The sequence below is a fragment of the Miscanthus floridulus genome, chromosome 7, assembly GCF_019320115.1.
Source record: "Miscanthus floridulus cultivar M001 chromosome 7, ASM1932011v1, whole genome shotgun sequence".
NCBI lineage: Eukaryota > Viridiplantae > Streptophyta > Magnoliopsida > Poales > Poaceae > Miscanthus > Miscanthus floridulus.
The window spans coordinates 37,252,308-37,270,374 of NC_089586.1; the positions used below are offsets into that span (position 1 = coordinate 37,252,308).

The following is an 18,067-nucleotide window of genomic DNA, read 5'->3' on the forward strand; positions in this document are numbered from 1 at the left end:
GGGAGCAAGCGGATCGGAAGGACGCCGCATCGTGGCCTGACGCGAGATGTTGTCCGATGGACTCGAGGAGATCCTCTGGCAGGCCGAATCTTCAGTCAGGGAGAGGTAGGGACCTTCTCTTGGGATTGGGAGGCTGAGCCATGGAAGACAGATGACATCAACTATGGTTCACACAAGAAACAACAAGCGAGGACGATGGAACACGTGAGCGTGAAACCAAATGAAAGGAGGAAAAAGCTGTCCCTTTTCCAAATGCAAAGATGAGAAGTAATTAAATGTAGGTAGATTTGGCAAGGTTATCAGAAATGCAAAGATGTTCCTTTTGTCTTAATTCTCTTTCCTTCTGTATTAATTCTCTTTCCTTTTGCTCGTTACCATATATGCTGGTGTATGTAAACATGTAATGTGTATATAGATAGCACAATAATTTTCTACTTTTTATTTTGCCGTGATTGCTCTATCACATGACAGGCAATATTCAATCAAGAAGATGTCGTGGGATCACAGTATAGACAAATAGATGAACCAAAACAAATATAGAAAAAAAAACGTACTTGTTGTTTTTAATCGTAGGAGAACAGAAGCGGGAACAAACACCGGTATAACCAATCCTTGCGCTGCCCTGACTGACCATCCGTCCACTTGCGGACCTTCGGAAAGAGCTGAGCAGAGCGGCAATCATTTCTACAAACCCTGTCCTACTGGGTACTGTTCGTCAAATCAACACCGAACCATAACTAATCTCCTTTCGGAGGCGTGGATGGCGTCGACGTCGGGGGATCCATCGGCAGCGGAGACTCTCCGCCGCGGCCGCATCCTCTCCAGCCGCCTCTACCTCGACGGCGTCCCCAGCTCCGAGGTCCGTCACCCCAACCCCTCTCTCTCCTCCCACTTCGCCGCCGTGGGTCGTGACAACCGCATGCCGTTCGCGCAGGCGCCCGTGGTCTACTCGCCGGCGTACGACATCGAGTTCAACGGGATCGAGAAGCAGTGAGTGAGCAATATGTCATACTTCACACGTTTAACCCCACTGCACCACATCGCGTCGCGGCGCTGTAATTCACCACCCCTATCTGACGCGCTCGTGCTGGCACCCGTTTGATTCGGCGAAATGGGGTCGTGTCCACAACTTCCTCGTGGACGCGGGGCTCCTCCAGAACGATCGGATCATCGAGCCGCTGGAAGCCTCCGAAGATGATCTGCTAGTGGTGCGTAATAAGCAGCTGCTGTTCACGTGATGCGTAGCAGACTTGTACTGTAAGATGCAGTGTAAATTTACCATTTATCGTTTGTGGCCTATCCCAATCAGGTGCACTCAGAGTCGTACTTATCAGCCTTAAGAGCAGTGCGAAGGTTGCTCGCATTGTAGAGGTACAGCTAAATTCAGTATTGCATATTTGACAGTGTGACCGTTTGCATGTTATAAGCCTGTAACACTCACAAAATTGTCTTCTGCATCATGGAAAGCATGATGGTTTCTAAAGCATTTGACCATCTGCAGATTTCTCTGTTACAAACCAATCTGCTCGGTCATTCATTTTGCTAAAATTGTATGAAGTTATTACACCCCCCTTCTGTTCAAATGTGTAAGGTGCATTTGGTTTCGTTGGGACAAGCCTTTTTTGATACAAAAGTGTTGTTATTGGATCCTATTCAAAAGTACTCACTACTTACTTGTAATTAAGATTTTGTACTAAAAAATGACATTAGTATAGTCAGAGTTTTGTTCTAATGAAACAAAACACACCTGAAACTTACGATCGTAATCAATATTTCCTGATTTATCCTAGGTTCCAGCAGTGGCATTACTACCTAACTTGCTTGTTCAGCAAAAACTCCTTTATCCATTTCGGAAGCAGCTAAATGCTCCCTTGGCTGTTTATTTTTGATGTTCAAGAAGCATGGTGAAGTGAACTTTTACCTTTTATGTAGGTGGGTGGGCTCCATTTTATCAGCCAAACTTGCACTAGAAAGAGGATGGGCTATCAACAATGGCGGAGGCTTCCACCACTGTTCGGCAGAGGAAGGGGGTGGATTTTGTGCATATGCTGATATTTCTCTATGCATCCATTTTTCTTTCGTTCGTTTAAATATCTCAAGGTAGGATAACTATTGAACTGCACTGGACATCTGCAGCATGTTTTCTGTATATTCCGTATGCACAGATAAGTAAGTCGGCCTATTATCCAGGGTGAATCCAACTCTAAATTAGCCCTGGTACACCAGGGAAGGAACAGATACTATTTCATAGCAAATATATGGCGAATATGAGCCTAGCTAGTGCTAAAAAACTTCTACCCGCTCAATGTAGTGTCGCCCCTGCCTATTATTATGTTCCTTTTTTAATGCAAAACACGCAGTTCATAAGCAAAGCATTATAGTTCTTCGTTACTCTTCTAAAAGCACTCCAATAATAAGGAACATAAACTATTGATATGAGAATACATGTTAGGTATTTTGGTTCCATGAGTCACTCATCTCGTTTGCAGAGTAATCATCATTGATCTAGATGCTCACCAAGGAAATGGCCATGAAAAAGACTTGGGGAGTGATGGTGAGAGGCTGTGTGCTCTATTGTTTTCTTGCACATATTTTGTAGTTGCTACTATTTCATGGCTTATTGAAATATATTCTTCACTTGCAGGGAGAGTTTACATCCTGGACATGTACAACTCTGGAATATATCCTTTTGTAAGTACTTAACCCTGAAATGGTTCCTACATCTGCCAACCAACACCTTTTCCTTAGGGTTGTTCATTAACTGGTTACATAAAGTATAAAAGAAACAGATGAGTACTTCTGTTTGATATTCAGCTAATTGCTACCTCCCTTCCATTCCATGGAATTCTTGTTTTTGTTCTTGCTGATACAGCATATATTTCATTCTGAGAAATATGGAATATTATCATCTACTTTATTATGGCACATATGGCATAACTGGTTCTGCATCCATCGCTGCACTGGCAATTAATACTTAGTCTACATAAGAAGAGGTCGACACAGGAGTACAGGACAGCTAGTTACAGCTGTCTAAATTGTAATACTTTTGTCTGTGTGACAACTATAACTTTGGTAGCTCTTTATATTTCATTTCAAGCCAGTCTTCTGCATTACATTACTACTGGTCTAAAGTTAGGTGCTTAGGTGTTCATTTGCAATAAACAGAAAAAGACTTATATTAATTCCCTGTAATATTACAGTGCATATGCTTACAAACAGAACTACCAAAATTGGCTATTGTAAGCTGTTGTTTGGACTTCGGACACCCTAAACTTAGCCCTCATGTTTGGAAATGGTTTCACTAACACAGACTTGCAGTGCCTTTGAGCCAGTAATCAAACTAATATGATGTATCTCTACCACATGGTGCAAGAGGATTGGGAGAGTGGGAGGAACAGCTGTGTATCTGTTTGTGTTCTTTTTTTGGGTTTTGTGATGGGGTTCACCCTCTTAAGGGGGTTGTTTGCATAACTATTTGAAAGTTCAAGGGTGCAGTATACTTGGTTTTGTAGCCCGGGAGGTTCAGCACATTCACTGTTGAACCGTAGAGGGCAAAGAAAGCATTTTCTTCATAGATTTTCCTTTACATCATTTAATGGCAAACTTGTGCCCGATATGTTTCTTTTTTGTATAAAATGATATTATTTTGTTTCAGGATCATGCGGCTAAGAAGTACATTGATCAAAATGTCGAGTTAGATGTAAGTTGCACGTTCTATCCTGTTATGTATTATATTTTTTGGCATTTGTTTCATGTTGGAGTTTGTAACTAAACTACACCTGTTTGCATTTTTAGAGTGGGACAAAAACAGAAGATTATTTGGACATCCTTGATAAGGCTCTCAAGGTAACTTGTGCATTGCCGCAGTATCTCTGTCATTTCACCTACAGTATCAGTGATTATATACATTTCATTTCACCTACAATATGTCATTTCCCTTGAGCCAAAATATGAATGCAAGTGCACAGCATTAACTAAAAAGTGTTGGAAGAATTAAGAATAAGCACATCAAACCAAGATGGACCTTTATTTCAGCACCTACAGTGCTTTAAGGCCTTGCTTCTTGGCCCGACGTTAGTGCTTGAGGACTCCTTGGGCGAAAGCCTAGCGACGGCGACACCTGTGGGTGCCGCTTTCCCTGTTCGGGGCGTCGTGTATCCCCTCTAGCACTATCATCCGAGGGTGAAAGCCCGGTCCACTTTGGACGTGCGACGGTGGCGCCATCGGCATCGCTACCTTCCTGAAGGCGTCGCGTTTGGATTTCGTCGTGGCCTCGATGTCTCCCTGGTGATTGTTCTTCGCTTCTTGGCGCCTCGATGACGCGTGGAGGTGGGTCTTGCTGCGAGAAGTCGAAGCTGCTGCGTCAGGGATGTGGCTCGGCAACGATGACACGCGGCGAGCACCCTCCTTCATCGTTGGCTGGGGTCTGCTAGGGGTCGGCAAGCGCTGGAGGCGAGGCGGGTGGCCGTGATTGGAAGTCGGAGCTGCTCTTTGCAGGGTGCTAGAGCTTGGCAACGATGACCGGTTGCGGCCGCTTGCTTCGGTCTCGTTGGTGGGTGGCTTGTGTGTGGACTGCCATGAGAAGTCGGAGCTGGTGGCGTCTTCTGCCATGCTCGGCAACGATAACCCATGGTGGTGTGCCGTGTTAGTGCTCAGCTGCGTCGTGTGGGTTGGTTAGCCTTCGGGTGCCCTTTTGACATCCCGTTGGCTAGCCCTCTTGTACATAAATTCTTTCTGTCTTAATTGAGCGGCAGAGCTCCTGCCTTTGTTTAAAAAAAAAGAGCATTTAGGATGTCAGGAAACATGAAGTTTTGGCAAGTTTTTTTGAGGGCAAAAGTTTTGGCAAGTGATCCTGTCATAGATCGAGTTTACTGCAAAATCTGCTGTTTCTTTGTAGTTTGAAGAATCAAGACAATTTTGTTTAATTAATGGAGCTTTCCCTGCCACGAGGATTCAATTCTGTTGGTAGGAAAAGAAGTTACAATTATAGATCTAGATCGTGTATATTTCTCCCTCCTGTTAAGATGGTTTACAGCCATGTACAGCAGGAGGAGATTTACAGAAGGAGCTCTTTTGGTGTTAGTCAGTTACTTTGCTAGATTTAAGCTATTGTCATGTTTTTTTGAAACGAAACAGGCAGAAGAGCTGACGATTATATTAAAAACGTGATAACCCAGACTGGGCAGATACAACAGAGCAACAAAGACCTCAAAAAAGTCAAGCAACCACCACAAAAACAACCAAAAAAAAAAAAAAACAAGCTAGCAACTAGACAATTATAGATTATAGATGGTGGCCAGTTGGATTGGACCTCAATACGCACTGCACCACCACACTACATCTAAACTGTCTGATCACGGCCACCCCACAAGCACCACAACCCCACCTACCGATTACCACGCTGCAAAAACATCACCCGGATGACAAAGTTGTCATATCGACACACCATTGCCCTTTGCTTGCGCTGTTGTTGACAATGTTGTTGGACATCGAACCAATCGTTGCCTTGTAGGGTTGGCCACCTCAGGCCGCTTCAAGCCAAGTAGTTGTCAGATCGTCGATTCCGCTTGCGCCATGTATCGACAATGTCCAGTCCAGCACTGGGCTAGCTCTGCCGAGTAGGGCTAGCCGCCACAGTCCACTGCAAGCCGCCAAGCCGAAGACATGAAAAACTGCCTCTGATCACCTCCAATCCAGCCATGGCCTTCGAGATCTGAAAGTGCGCATCATAGCTCTCGACAACTAGGTCGCCTTATTGAAGATAGCAGGAATGTCAAGCAGCACTTCAAACGGCCATCCGAAGACCTTGCACCGAAACGATCAACTACTATGCAGGACCGTCCGTTGCGTCACCGTACCACCCGGTTTTAAGAACAAAACCAGATACGCACTATATGCGAACCAGGAAGTCAAATCTCACATATAGCTACAAATAAGGGTAATATCATAAGACAATGCTTATTACATAGCGTATTAGTATAAAGAATATAACCTCAGAGTATAGACAGCGGAAAGACAACTCCGATCTTCAGGCTAAGACTCCAAATCCATAGGGACAACTGTCTGGTTGATCACAAGCCTAATTCCTCCAAACCAGCAATCTGGTACCCATCCGGGATTTTCATCCAAATATTTGAAAAGTAAAGCAAGCATAAGTGCATGTCGTACTCAATAAATATAACATGGGGTTCATGAGGCTCAAAAGGCTGACACTGGTTTAACTGCGATTAGCTTTTAATTGTCACAATTTTAGCAAAGGAGTAGCAACAAGTTTATCACAAGCCCATATAAACACATGATCAGGTAAATATGAATAATGAATAGCATAAACAGTAATAATTAGTGAGCATATTCATCATTCGTATCATTCGTGTTCTTCATCATTAACCATTAGTGATCATCTATTCCGTAAATGTTCCAAGGCCGCTCGTGACCGTGAGTACGGCTGATATACCAGTTTTACACTCTGCAGAGGTTGTACACTTTCACTGTGAGTCGTGATTTACCCTTTCGCCTGAGGTAGCTAATCTCTTGACCCACTTCCAAGGAAGGTCGGCAGGGTTCACTATGAAGCCTTTCAAAGGTTCGTCTAACAAGTTAGGGCCATTAGATTCACTCGGCAAACAGTTATAGAGCCCCCCTTCCCGATGGCACAATGACGCGCAGTTTATACTCAAGGGGACAGAGGCCGCACTATACCCGATTCGGCAAGCCATTCTTACGCCAATAAAGGTAACCACTAACAAGCTAGAAAAGGTCCTCATACTGAGCTAAAGCCAGAGCCATATAGCCCTCACAGTTGTACTGTAAGTCCCGGATAAATCACTTACAGATAAGTTCTTAGGGAGAGGAATCTAGAGCACCATAAAATAGCCCAATGCTCTAGCCCCCTTATTCCATGTTGCTAAAAACATCTTTTAATGTTTATTGCATATACCATTAGTCAATTTACAAGATCATGGCCTTAGTTGAGCACTAGCATTATACTACCCAATGCAATACCCCATAAGTATCAAGGTACAAGGTAACAAAGTACTAGGAAATCCTTAGTGGCAGTCAAGGTAGACACATGCAGTATGAATTAAATGATTAAAGGTGTATAGGAAAACAAGAAAGATCCCATGCTATATTTGCCTTAAACACCGATCCTTCGGTAAGCTTTAGTCTTCAACGTCCTTCTTCTTCTTGATCACCACGTATAGCTCATCGACGGGACGTAATTCATAAAGCACCACACAAGCATCTATAGAATCATACACGAAGCAAACAATAGAACTAAATCAGAACAGTACACCAAACATAAAATCAAGATGAAAAGTTTATAAAACGAATCTACGTCTCGCTACGAACACACAGATGCGAAAAGCACACTAATCAAAGCTACGGTGAAAAAGATACATCTACCGAAAGATCTACTCATAAAATTATTAGTTTCATGTGTTTTAATTATATAAAAACATATATAAGATATTTTATAGGTAATATAAATTAAGTCAAATTTAAGTTTGAATTATAGTACTAAAGTAAAATAAATCATATTTTATTTATAAAATTCAGTTGCATAATCATTAATCAAGATATGATCTAAACCATGAAATTTCAGAAATAGTGATATGGTAAACACTGTTACTAACGCGTAGATCTCGTCGATATGAATCTAACGCAACTTGAATGGGTCAGAACGGAGCTAAAACGTAGAAGTTATGAATTAAATTAGATTTCCTTTAATAAAATAATAGATTAACTCTAACCTCGAATTTTAAAAGTTGAAAACATATCTAACAATAGTATGAACATGTAGATTATAAAATTACGAACCTAACGCAAGTTGAACAGATCAAATTGGAGTTAAAACGGAGAAGTTATGGCTAAATCAAAATCAGTGGCAAATCTGTAAATAAGCGAAAATGTATTTTGAATCTAATCCGCCGAAACTATGCTTTCCAAAGAAGAAAACGTAATATGTGATTGCGCCTTGGACCGCAGGTTCTGTTATGAATAAACCGAGGGTCTCTTTAATAAAAATTCCTACGAACCGGTATCTTGTAATCAAGGCCATAGATTTCCAGATGGACGGCCGAGAGTGGAGAGAGAGATGGGAGTCGCCGGCGTAATACCTAGACGGCGGCGCCATGACCGGACTTCGCCAGCGGCGTCGGCTTCGACGTTCCCGGTCACCACAGGGCACGGGAGGACTACGGGTAGCAAGAGAAGCTCGAGGCGAGCTTGATGGATGGTTCGGGGGAAGCTGTGACGGCACGGTGGTGGCCTCGGGTGCGGTTGGGCGGAGTGGAGCTCGTGGCAGCGCGGCTTCGGGCACAGGCGGTGGCTTGGCGAAGGTGGCTGCAATGCAGGAGCTTGGGGTTGGAAGCGGAGGGCTCGGGCATCAGCTATTTAAGACGGGCGAAGGCGTGGCGCGCAAGGCAACGACGGAGGACGGGGGCAGCGCGGATTCTCGGCGGCGGCGGTAGAGTCCGAGTTGGGCACGGCGGGGAAGAAAGGAAAAGAGGCTGACAGTCGGGACCCGCCCGTCGGCGACTGCGCGGGAGAGAAGGAAAAGAGCGGTGTTGCTGGGCCGGCTGCCGGAAAGGATGGGCCGCGCGGAGGAACGGAACGGCCCAGCGCGGAGAAACGGCCATGGGCGCGGGAGCAGGCCTACAGTCCGGAAGCGGGGAAGGGAAAGAGAGGAGACCAAGCAGCTTGGGCCAGCGGGAGAAAAAAAACTGAGAGAGAGAGAGAGCAGGCCTCCGGCTTCTTTGGGCCTACGAGGAAGAGGAGGGGCAAGCTGGGCTGCTCAGCAGGAGAGTGGGAGGGAGAGCTTTGTTTTTTTCCTTTTCCAAATCTTTTTCCTATCTTGTTTTCAATTCAAAACCAACTTCAAATGTAAACCAAATTAAATTCGAATACACCTTTTTAATTCAAATAAAAGTAAGAAATTTTGGTATGCTCCCAAAAATAAATTTTACAAAATTAAAAATTTCTTTATTTTCAAAATTTCTTTTCTTCTACTCCAAAGCCCCTTTTAATTTCATTTGCAAAAGCAATTCAAACCATTCTAAATCTTCAATCAAAACCACTCAACCAAATACATAACCAAATACATCAGATGCAAGGGCATGCATGCACAAACATGTTGCTAAACCTTATGATGAATTTTAATTTAATAAAAAAAATTATTTTCCTATATTTCATGAGCACAAAAATTCACAAATAAATCATTTTAAACCTATTTTCAAAAGAAGCAAATTTTAGGGTGTTACAGTCACTGCGCAAGCCACCTCGTCAAAGCACTTCTGCTGTCCACCTCCTCCCGCATCTGCCACTCATGCCAACTTCGCGGACACCCATTGAGCACAGCTCTGCCATACTGTCGCCCAACCGACACGCAGAAGCCAAGCCCTCAAAGCACTGCGCTTGCATCCTCATCCTAGCCGCCTTTCGCCATCGCTGACATGGGCACCTCGAAACCACGCCATGGCCTCCACCCTTCATCATGTTTCACGGCTAAGGATGTGATGGCATACTACTTCATCTGACTCATCATCCTATAGCAAGTAACTGCAGTTGCACTTTTTTTTTGAATGGGACAGTTGCACTTTGTTGATTATTTATGGGTGGGTTCCTGTACCTTTTCTTTTGGTACCTCACTCAAGGGTTGTTCATGAGTTCATCTACTTAAGATAGTTTCCAGATGCAAACTTTGTCATCTATAGTAGTTTTTGTCACGGGCAGACGTCCTTGAAGTTGTGTCAGGAATGGACTATATAGGGTCTGGATTTATTTTTGAGAGAAAGAACTTGGCAATAAAACAATCTTTATTTTCTCACTTTTATTTTTTGGCAATTAATATCAATTTACTTCCTCTCCCTAAGCGCTGAGATCTAAAATACTATGGTTCAGAACAGCTTTCTCCTTCTGTTCCTTTACGGAAAGAAATATAGTGGATAAAAGGGCTGGGAGATTGAGTTCAGGGTTCTACTCTACCTCCCTCATTTCTGGCAGACAATCTCGTGATGAAGAGAAGTGCAAACCATTGATTGATTGGGATATTCACGTAAAACACCATGCTGATATTTGAGGTTGAGTGGCAATACTGTTATGAACTTATGATATGGAAGAGGGAATATACATCCAGGGGCCTTTTTCTTAGGCAACAAAAGTGTCAAGTGTGTAGTTTAGTTCACACCAGTAAGATCTTAAGCATGCCTATTCGTGATTTGCATTTATTTGTTTATTTGGTTCCATTGTCTACGGAAACAAGAGCATGTAGAAAGAAACAGGAAAATAAATGATACACTTAGGTACTACCAATTAAATAAATGATACACTCTTGTGCAACTTTTTTCAACAACAACAAAGCCTTTAAATCCCAAACAAGTTGGGGTAGGCTAGAGTTAAAACCCAGCAGAAGCAATCAACGTTCAAGCACGTGAATAGTGTCTTCTAAGCACTCCTATTTAAGACTAAGTCTTTGGGTATATTCCATCCTTTCAAGTCTCCTTTTATTGCCTCTACCCAAGTCAACTTCGGTCTTCCTCTGCCTCTCTTCACGTTACTATCCTGGCTTAGGATTCCACTACGCACCGGTGCCTCTGGAGGTCTCCATTGGACATGTCCAAACCATCTCAACCGGTGTTGGACAAGCTTTTCTTCAATTGGTGCTACCCCTAATCTATCACGTATATCATCGTTCCGAACTCGATCCCTTCTTGTATGACCGCAAATCCAACGCAACATACGTATTTTCGCGACACTTATCTGTTGAACATGTCGTCTTTTCGTAGGCCAATATTCTGCACCATACAACATAGCAGGTCTAATCGCCGTCCTATAAAACTTGCCTTTTAGCTTCTGTGGTACACTTTTGTCATATAGGACACCAGATGCTTGTCGCCACTTCATCCACCCTGCTTTGATTCTATGGCTAACATCTTCATGAATATCTCCGTCTCTCTGTAGCATTGATCCTAAATATCGAAAGGTATCCTTCCTAGGCACTACTTGACCTTCCAAACTAATATCTTCCTTCTCCCGAATAGTAGTGCCGAAGTCACATCTCATATACTCAATTTTAGTTCTACTGAGTCTAAAATCTTTGGACTCCAAAGTCTCCCGCCATAACTCCAGTTTCTGATTTACTTCTGTTCGGCTTTCATCAACTAGCACTACATTGTCCGCGAAAAGCATACACCAAGGGATGTCCCCTTGTATGTCTCTTGTGACCTCATCCATCACTAAGGCAAACAAATAAGGGCTCAAAGCTGACCCTTGATGTAGTCCTATCCTAATCGGGAAGTCATTCATGTCTCCATCACTTGTTCAAACTCTAGTCACGACATTGTTGTACATGTCCTTAATGAGCCCGACGTACTTCGTTGGGACTTTATGTTTGTCCAAAGCCCACCACATAATACTCCTTGATATTTTATCATAAGCCTTCTCCAAGTCAATAAAAACCATGTGTAGGTCCTTCTTCTTCTCCCTATACCGCTCCATAGCTTGTCTTATTAAGAAAATGGCTTCCATGGTTGACCTTCCGGGCATAAAACCAAATTGGTTCATAGAGACCCGCGTTATTGCTCTCAAGCGATGCTCGATAACTCTCTCCCATAGCTTCATAGTATGACTCATCAACTTAATTCCCCGGTAATTAGTACAACTTTGAATATTCCCTTTATTCTTGTAGATCGGTACCAATATACTTCTCCTCCACTCATCAGGCATCTTATTCGATCGAAAAATATGGTTGAACAGCTTGGTTAGCCATACTATAGCTATGTCCCAGAGGCATCTCCACACCTCGATTGGGATACGATCCGGTCACATCGCCTTACCTCCTTTCATCCTTTTCAACACCTCTCATCCTCCTTCACCAAAAGATACTCCCTTTCATTCTTAATGCACTTAACTTGGTTGAAGTCCCTTGTCTTTCTCTCACGAACCCTAGCCATCCTATAAATGTCCTTCTCTCCTTCCTTCGTACTCAAACGTTGGTAAAGATCCTCGTACGCTCTACCCTTTGCCACACTTACAGCTCGCTTTGCAGTCTTCTTTGCCACCTTGTACTTCTCTATGTTGTCCACACTCCTGTCATGGTACAAGCATCTATAGCACTCTTTCTTCTCCTTAATAGCCCTTTGAACTTCCTCGTTCCATCACCAAGTATTTTTAGCTTCGCCTTCACTTCCTTTGGTTACTCCACACACATCTGAGGCTACCTTCCGAATGTTGGTCGCCATCTTCTCCCATATGTTGTTTATGTTCTCTTCTTCCTTCCAAGAGCCCTCTTTGATAACCCTTTCTCTGAATACCTCTGACATCTACCCTTTTAGTTTCCACCACTTTGTTCTTTCAATCTTAGCTTGTTTATCCGTACGGGCACGCACCTGAAAACGAAAGTCTGCTACCAAAAGCTTATGTTGAGAAAAACACACTTCCCTGGTATCACCTTGCAACCCAAGCATGCTCGTTTGTCCTTTCTTCTTGTGAGGACAAAGTCAATCTGGCTAGAGTGTTGTCCGCTACTGAAGGCCACTAGATGAGATTCTCTCTTTCTAAAGAAAGTGTTGGCTATCATCAGGTCAAAAGCTACCGCGAAGTCCAGAACTTCCTCCCCCTCCTGATTCCTACTACCATACTCAAAACCTCCATGAACTGCCTCGAAACCTGAGCTTGTAGTACCTACATGCCCATTAAGATCTTCTATAAAAAGCTTCTCACTACTGGGTACAGCTCTAATCAGGCCATCTAAGTCTTCCCAGAACTGTCTCTTAGCACTCTCGTCGAGGCCTACTTGGGGGCATACGCACTAATTACGTTCAAGACCATATCACCAATGACAAGCTTGACTAAGATAATCATATCTCCTTGCATTCTCACTCCTACCACACTATTCTTGAGGCTCTTATCAATCAAAACTCCTATTCCATTTCTATTCGCAACTGTCCCTGTGTACCAAAGCTTGAAACATGTATTGTCCACCTCTTTCGTCTTCTGACCCTTCCATTTAGTCTCTTGAATGCATAATATATTTACACGTCTCCTAGTCGCGGTATCAACTAATTCTCTTAACTTACTTGTAAGCGACCATACATTCCAACTGCCTAAACGAATCCTAGTTGGTTCGACTAGCTTCCTTACCTTTCGCACCCGTCGAATCAGATGTGAAGACCCTTGCTCGTCACTACACCCGGGCGCCGATGTAGCGCGCCACTAAGGATGCGACGACCCGATCCTTGATCACTTGACACCGTGCCTAGATCGCGACACGGCGCGTCACGGGGGTGACGACCCGGCCCTTGCTCATTTAACACCATACCCGGGTTCCGATATGGCGCATCGCTAAGAGGGTTACGCCCCAACGATTTTCTTTCGGGTTTCATCTCCATTAGAATGGCTAGATTTAACGTTGGCTCGCCACGCCTATCACAACCCTCCTCCTTTACCAGGGCTTGGGACCTGCTATGTTGAGACAACATATGCGGAGTTCTTGCGCAACTTTTTTTCACCCAACAAATTCCCTGCATGTTGCTACCAACTAAATAAATTTGTAGGCCTGTTCAAAATGGCTCCACCTGTTTGAAAAATAAACCATGAACGCAAATTTCCTATATACATCGTTGGCAAGCTTAAATAGACTGTTCTGTTACTCTGCTTTGAACTGGCAAGCCCACTTAAACTGTCATTAACTGATCCTAGTTGTTTGCAGGTAGCTGAAAGTAGATTTCAGCCCCAGTTGATTCTGTACAATGCTGGGACTGATATCCTAGATGGCGATCCTTTAGGCAGCCTAAAGGTATGCTTTTCATGCAAACTTCACATTTTCTCGCAGCATTCATGTAACATGTAAATGTACATATCTGCAGTGGCGTATAGGTTGTAGTTCTTCCAAAGCTGCTTACAGATGCATGAATGGTCCTATTCTGCTCATATAAAATTTCCATCATTTCCAGGTTAGCCCAGAGGGTGTGATTATTAGAGACGAAAAGGTTTTCAGGTTTGCAAAGGATCAGAGTATTCCTCTCCTCATGCTGACATCAGGTGGGGACTGTGCTCTTCATTCTTTAACTTCACCTGCCTTGACTCTTAGTTATATTCACTGAGACCTACTGACGATGTGTCTGTCCTCTCTGAATCTCTATCTCCTCAGTAGGTTATATGAAGTCAAGTGCTCGGGTCATAGCAGATTCAATTATCAACCTCTTGAACAAAAACTTGATAGATATTGGTACACACTGTATAGAAATTGAATAATGGTGTCTCGAAGCAAAACTTGATAGATATTGGTACACACTGTATAGAAATTGAATAATGGATGCAGCTTGTGTAAAGAAATTTTGATGTTAATTGTGTACTTGCACATGTATCAACATGAGAAAGGGAAATCATATGCATGTGAATGCTTTCACCCATTGACTCCCGAGGGAACAATTATCAATCGCTTATGTTTCATGCTGCTTATTTGTCAGCAACACTATTTATTCGGAAGATGGACCCAATGACATTTGTTCACTTACATGTGAAATCTCATGGTGCTTGACATTATCATTTGAGGTGCTGTCAATCTTCTATGTTCATACATGCAGTCTGCTGCTTATGTCCAGTGAATCCCTCTTCCTTGAACTTATTTCTGGAGAAATGTCCCCATGAATTGTAGCTGAGAGTGAGAGCTGCCTCTGAGTCTGGTCTTTGTCGCGTAGCCTTGCCCTGACCTCTTTGGCACTTTGACCCGGGAAAGAAAGGTACACATTTGTTCCTATTGAACTGTTGCTGTGTCGCACCAGATTTTAAGGACAAAACCAGATATATATCATATGTGTGTCTAGGAATTTAATTAACACATAGTTACAAGGGGTAATATCAAAGACAATGCCTTTATTACATAGCGCAAAAATATTCGTTACAAAAGACATAATCTTACTTTACCGTATATACTATAACTCTATTCTTCTGGCGAAGCCTCAAAATACCATAGGAATCGTCAACTGGTTGATCAAAAGCCTAACACCTCTTGGAAAACTCCACTGAAGAACCTCCGTCTGGTACCCATTCGGAATTTTACCAAAGTATTGAAATAAAACAAGCGTAAGCTACTACCGCTTAGCAAGCATAACATAAGGGGATGCAGTCTCAAAAGGCTTGACATGACTGAACTGCGGTAAGCATTTTTAGTTGGTCATATTTTATTATTAATCATAAGTTGTTGAGTTATGTTTAGGCTCCCAAATATGAATAGTTAGAGATATCGTCAATTTTAATCATAACCCAAACCATTCGAGTAACCAACTATTCCGTAAGGATCCAGGCCGCTCGTGTCCGTGAGCACGGCTGATATACCAGTTTTACACTCTGTAGAGGTTGTACACTTTCACCATGAGTCGTGTTGCCCATATGCCCGGGTTAATTACTCACAAAACACTTCCAAGGTAAGCAGGCAGTCTACAATCAGAGACTTCAAGCGACAAACTTGCAAAGGACCCAACAGATAGAGATTTCATAGGGGTATCATTATGGCACAGATTATAACACCATTCACATGATTCCGAATCTAAGGTATCAAGGCACACGAGATTTCAATCCACAGATGGGTCAGCAAGTGCAGAGAAATCTAAATTCACATGCTGACGAGTTGTTGCTAAAGGTGACCGAGATGATGAAGAATCAATTCGGTCTGAACCAAAAGGGTTGACCTTCTCGTACAAACGCCAATATCCAGAACAGCATGCTTTGGTTGCTCTTCCTACAAATTATAGGCTCCTGGAGTTTGCTAAGTTCACTGGCCAAGACAGCACAGGCATAATAGAACATGTCAGTCGGTATCTTACACAGTTGGGCGAAGCATCCGTTGAAGAGGCCCATAGAGTTTGTTTCTTCTCCTTGTCCCTGTCAGGGCCAGCCTTCACTTGGTTTTCATCACTATCAGTTAACTCCATTGCCAACTTAGCTGGCCTGGAAAAGAAATTTCACTCCAAATACATTTTTTGGCCTCCAACAACGTCGCCGAATATGAAGCATGTCTCCACGAACTCCGTATAGCCGTTGAGCTCGGCGTCAAACGCATCATGGTATATGGGGACTCTGCGCTGGTCATCAACCAGCTCAACAAAGACTGGTCCTGCTCCAGTGAGAAGATGGATGCATACTGTGCCGAAATCAGGAAGCTTGAAGGGAAGTTCTACGGTATCGAGTATTACCATGTGGTACGAGATCAAAATCAGCTCGCTGACCACCTATCCAAGTTGGGCTCCTCTCGCGCCGCGATTCCGCTGGGGGTCTTCGTTCAAGATCTTTTGGCGCCATCCATTAAGGAAGAGAAGGAAGTTCAGGAAATTCCCCCCGCCGAGCAACTGGTACTTATGGTACCTTCATCAGCCGCCGATTGGAGGGAACAGTTCATCAAGTACCTCACCAGCGCCTAAGTACCCGCCGACAAGACTAAAACCGAACGCCTAATCCATCGAAGTAATCATTACATGTTGGTGGATGGCAACTTCATGAGAAAACATGCCAAGGAAGGGATACTGTAGAAATGCATCACCCAAGAAGGAGTGAAGCTACTTCTTGAAATTCACTCTAGTTCCTACGGCAATCATGCGGCCTCGAGAAACCAAGTCGGCAAAGCTTTCCGAGCTGGTTTTTACTGGCCCACGACCATCTCTGATGCAGAAGACCTCATTCGACGTTGTGAAGGATGCTAATTTTTCACCAAGCAAATACACGTGCCGGCACAGGAACTGCAGACCATCCTAGCTTCCTGGCCCTTCGCATGCTGGGGATTGGATATGATCGGGCCTTTCAAGCCAGCACCAGGTGGTTTCTGGTTTGTATACGTCGCCATCGACAAGTTTTTCAAGTGGATCGAGTATAAACCGCTTGTCTTGGCTACTACAAAGAAAGTAGTCGAGCTCTTTGAGGATATCATCCATAGATTCAGTCTCCCAAACAGCATTATCACCGACCTCGGAACCACATTCACTGGTCATCATTTTTGGGACTTCTATGAAGACCGATACATCTCCGTCAAATACGTCTCTGTTGCCCATCCTAGAGCCAACGGCCAGGTCGAATGGGTGAACAACATGATCCTTGATGCCCTCAAAAAGAGGCTATATCAGAAAGAAGAAAAGCATCCGGGCAGATGGCTCAAAGAGCTACCAGCTGTGGTCTTGGGACTGCGTACTCAAGCTAGTCGTAGCATCGATGTGTCTCCGTTTTTCTTGGTCTATGGCTTAGAAGCCATACTACCAGAAGACATTGCCTTCCGAGCACCTAGGGTGGAAAATTATGATAAAGAGCAAGCCACAGCTATTCGGACAGAGGACGTCAACAGGGCTGAGGAGGAATGCCTGATCACCTGCGTCTACACAACCAAATATCTAGAAGGCTTGCGGAGGTACTACAACCACAACATCAAAGGTTGTTCATTTGCTGTCGGCGACCTCGTTCTCCGCAGAAAACAAAAACCAAAGGGATGCATGAGCTCTCCTCCCCCTAGGAAGGTCCTTACATTGTCAAAGAGGTTACCCAACTAGGGTCTTATCGCCTATGTGACTTAGACAGAATCGATGTCCCCAACTCATGTCACATCGAGCACCTTATACATTTCTATTCTTGAAACGCTCCAGATATGTATTCTCCACTTCATGATGAATAAAGTTTTGGTTGCTATAATTTGTCTCCATTTTTTCTCCATTATGATTTAATCTCCATTTATGGTTGTGGAGCTCTAAGCTACTCCTTAACGAACTCCAATATGAGATCGCCATAACTGCTCCATCATGTTTCTCCAAATCGCTGACCACGTTTCTCCAAATCTCCAAGATTTTTCGCCGAACAAGTTTCTCCAAATCGCCGACCATGTTTCTCCAAATCTTCAAGATATTTCGCCGATCACCGAGCAGCACACGTCTTGTTCTGCGCTCTATGGAGAAGACCCAGTCTCTGATCTCTCTCTACACGTGCTACGGGCTCCGCGCTCTGTGTTATGGGTGGTCGGCTGCGGTTCATTGGTCACGCCTGTTCCTCCTACACGTGCACGGGCTCCACACTCGATGTTATGGACTATGGG

General features: G+C 43.7%; 1 protein-coding gene across 5 annotated transcripts; it reads left to right on the forward strand.

Moving 5' to 3' along the window:
- The first annotated feature begins 612 nt into the window (after positions 1–612).
- On the forward strand, positions 613–14,485 carry LOC136466891 (histone deacetylase 2-like). Of its 5 annotated transcripts, XM_066465405.1 has the most exons (12): positions 613–859; positions 935–990; positions 1,158–1,208; positions 1,310–1,371; positions 1,933–2,100; positions 2,490–2,554; positions 2,645–2,691; positions 3,656–3,700; positions 3,796–3,846; positions 13,709–13,795; positions 13,953–14,040; positions 14,150–14,485. In XM_066465405.1, exons 7-12 carry the CDS (start codon positions 2,665–2,667, stop codon positions 14,251–14,253), a joined length of 402 nt encoding a protein of 133 aa, XP_066321502.1. In that variant the 5' UTR covers positions 613–859; positions 935–990; positions 1,158–1,208; positions 1,310–1,371; positions 1,933–2,100; positions 2,490–2,554; positions 2,645–2,664; the 3' UTR covers positions 14,254–14,485. The 5 variants fall into 5 exon arrangements, with proteins under 5 accessions (XP_066321502.1, XP_066321505.1, XP_066321501.1 ...); XM_066465408.1 differs by having other exon boundaries at positions 1,933–2,554; positions 14,153–14,485; XM_066465404.1 differs by having other exon boundaries at positions 935–1,208; positions 1,933–2,554.
- Positions 14,486–18,067: the final 3,582 nt, after the last annotated feature.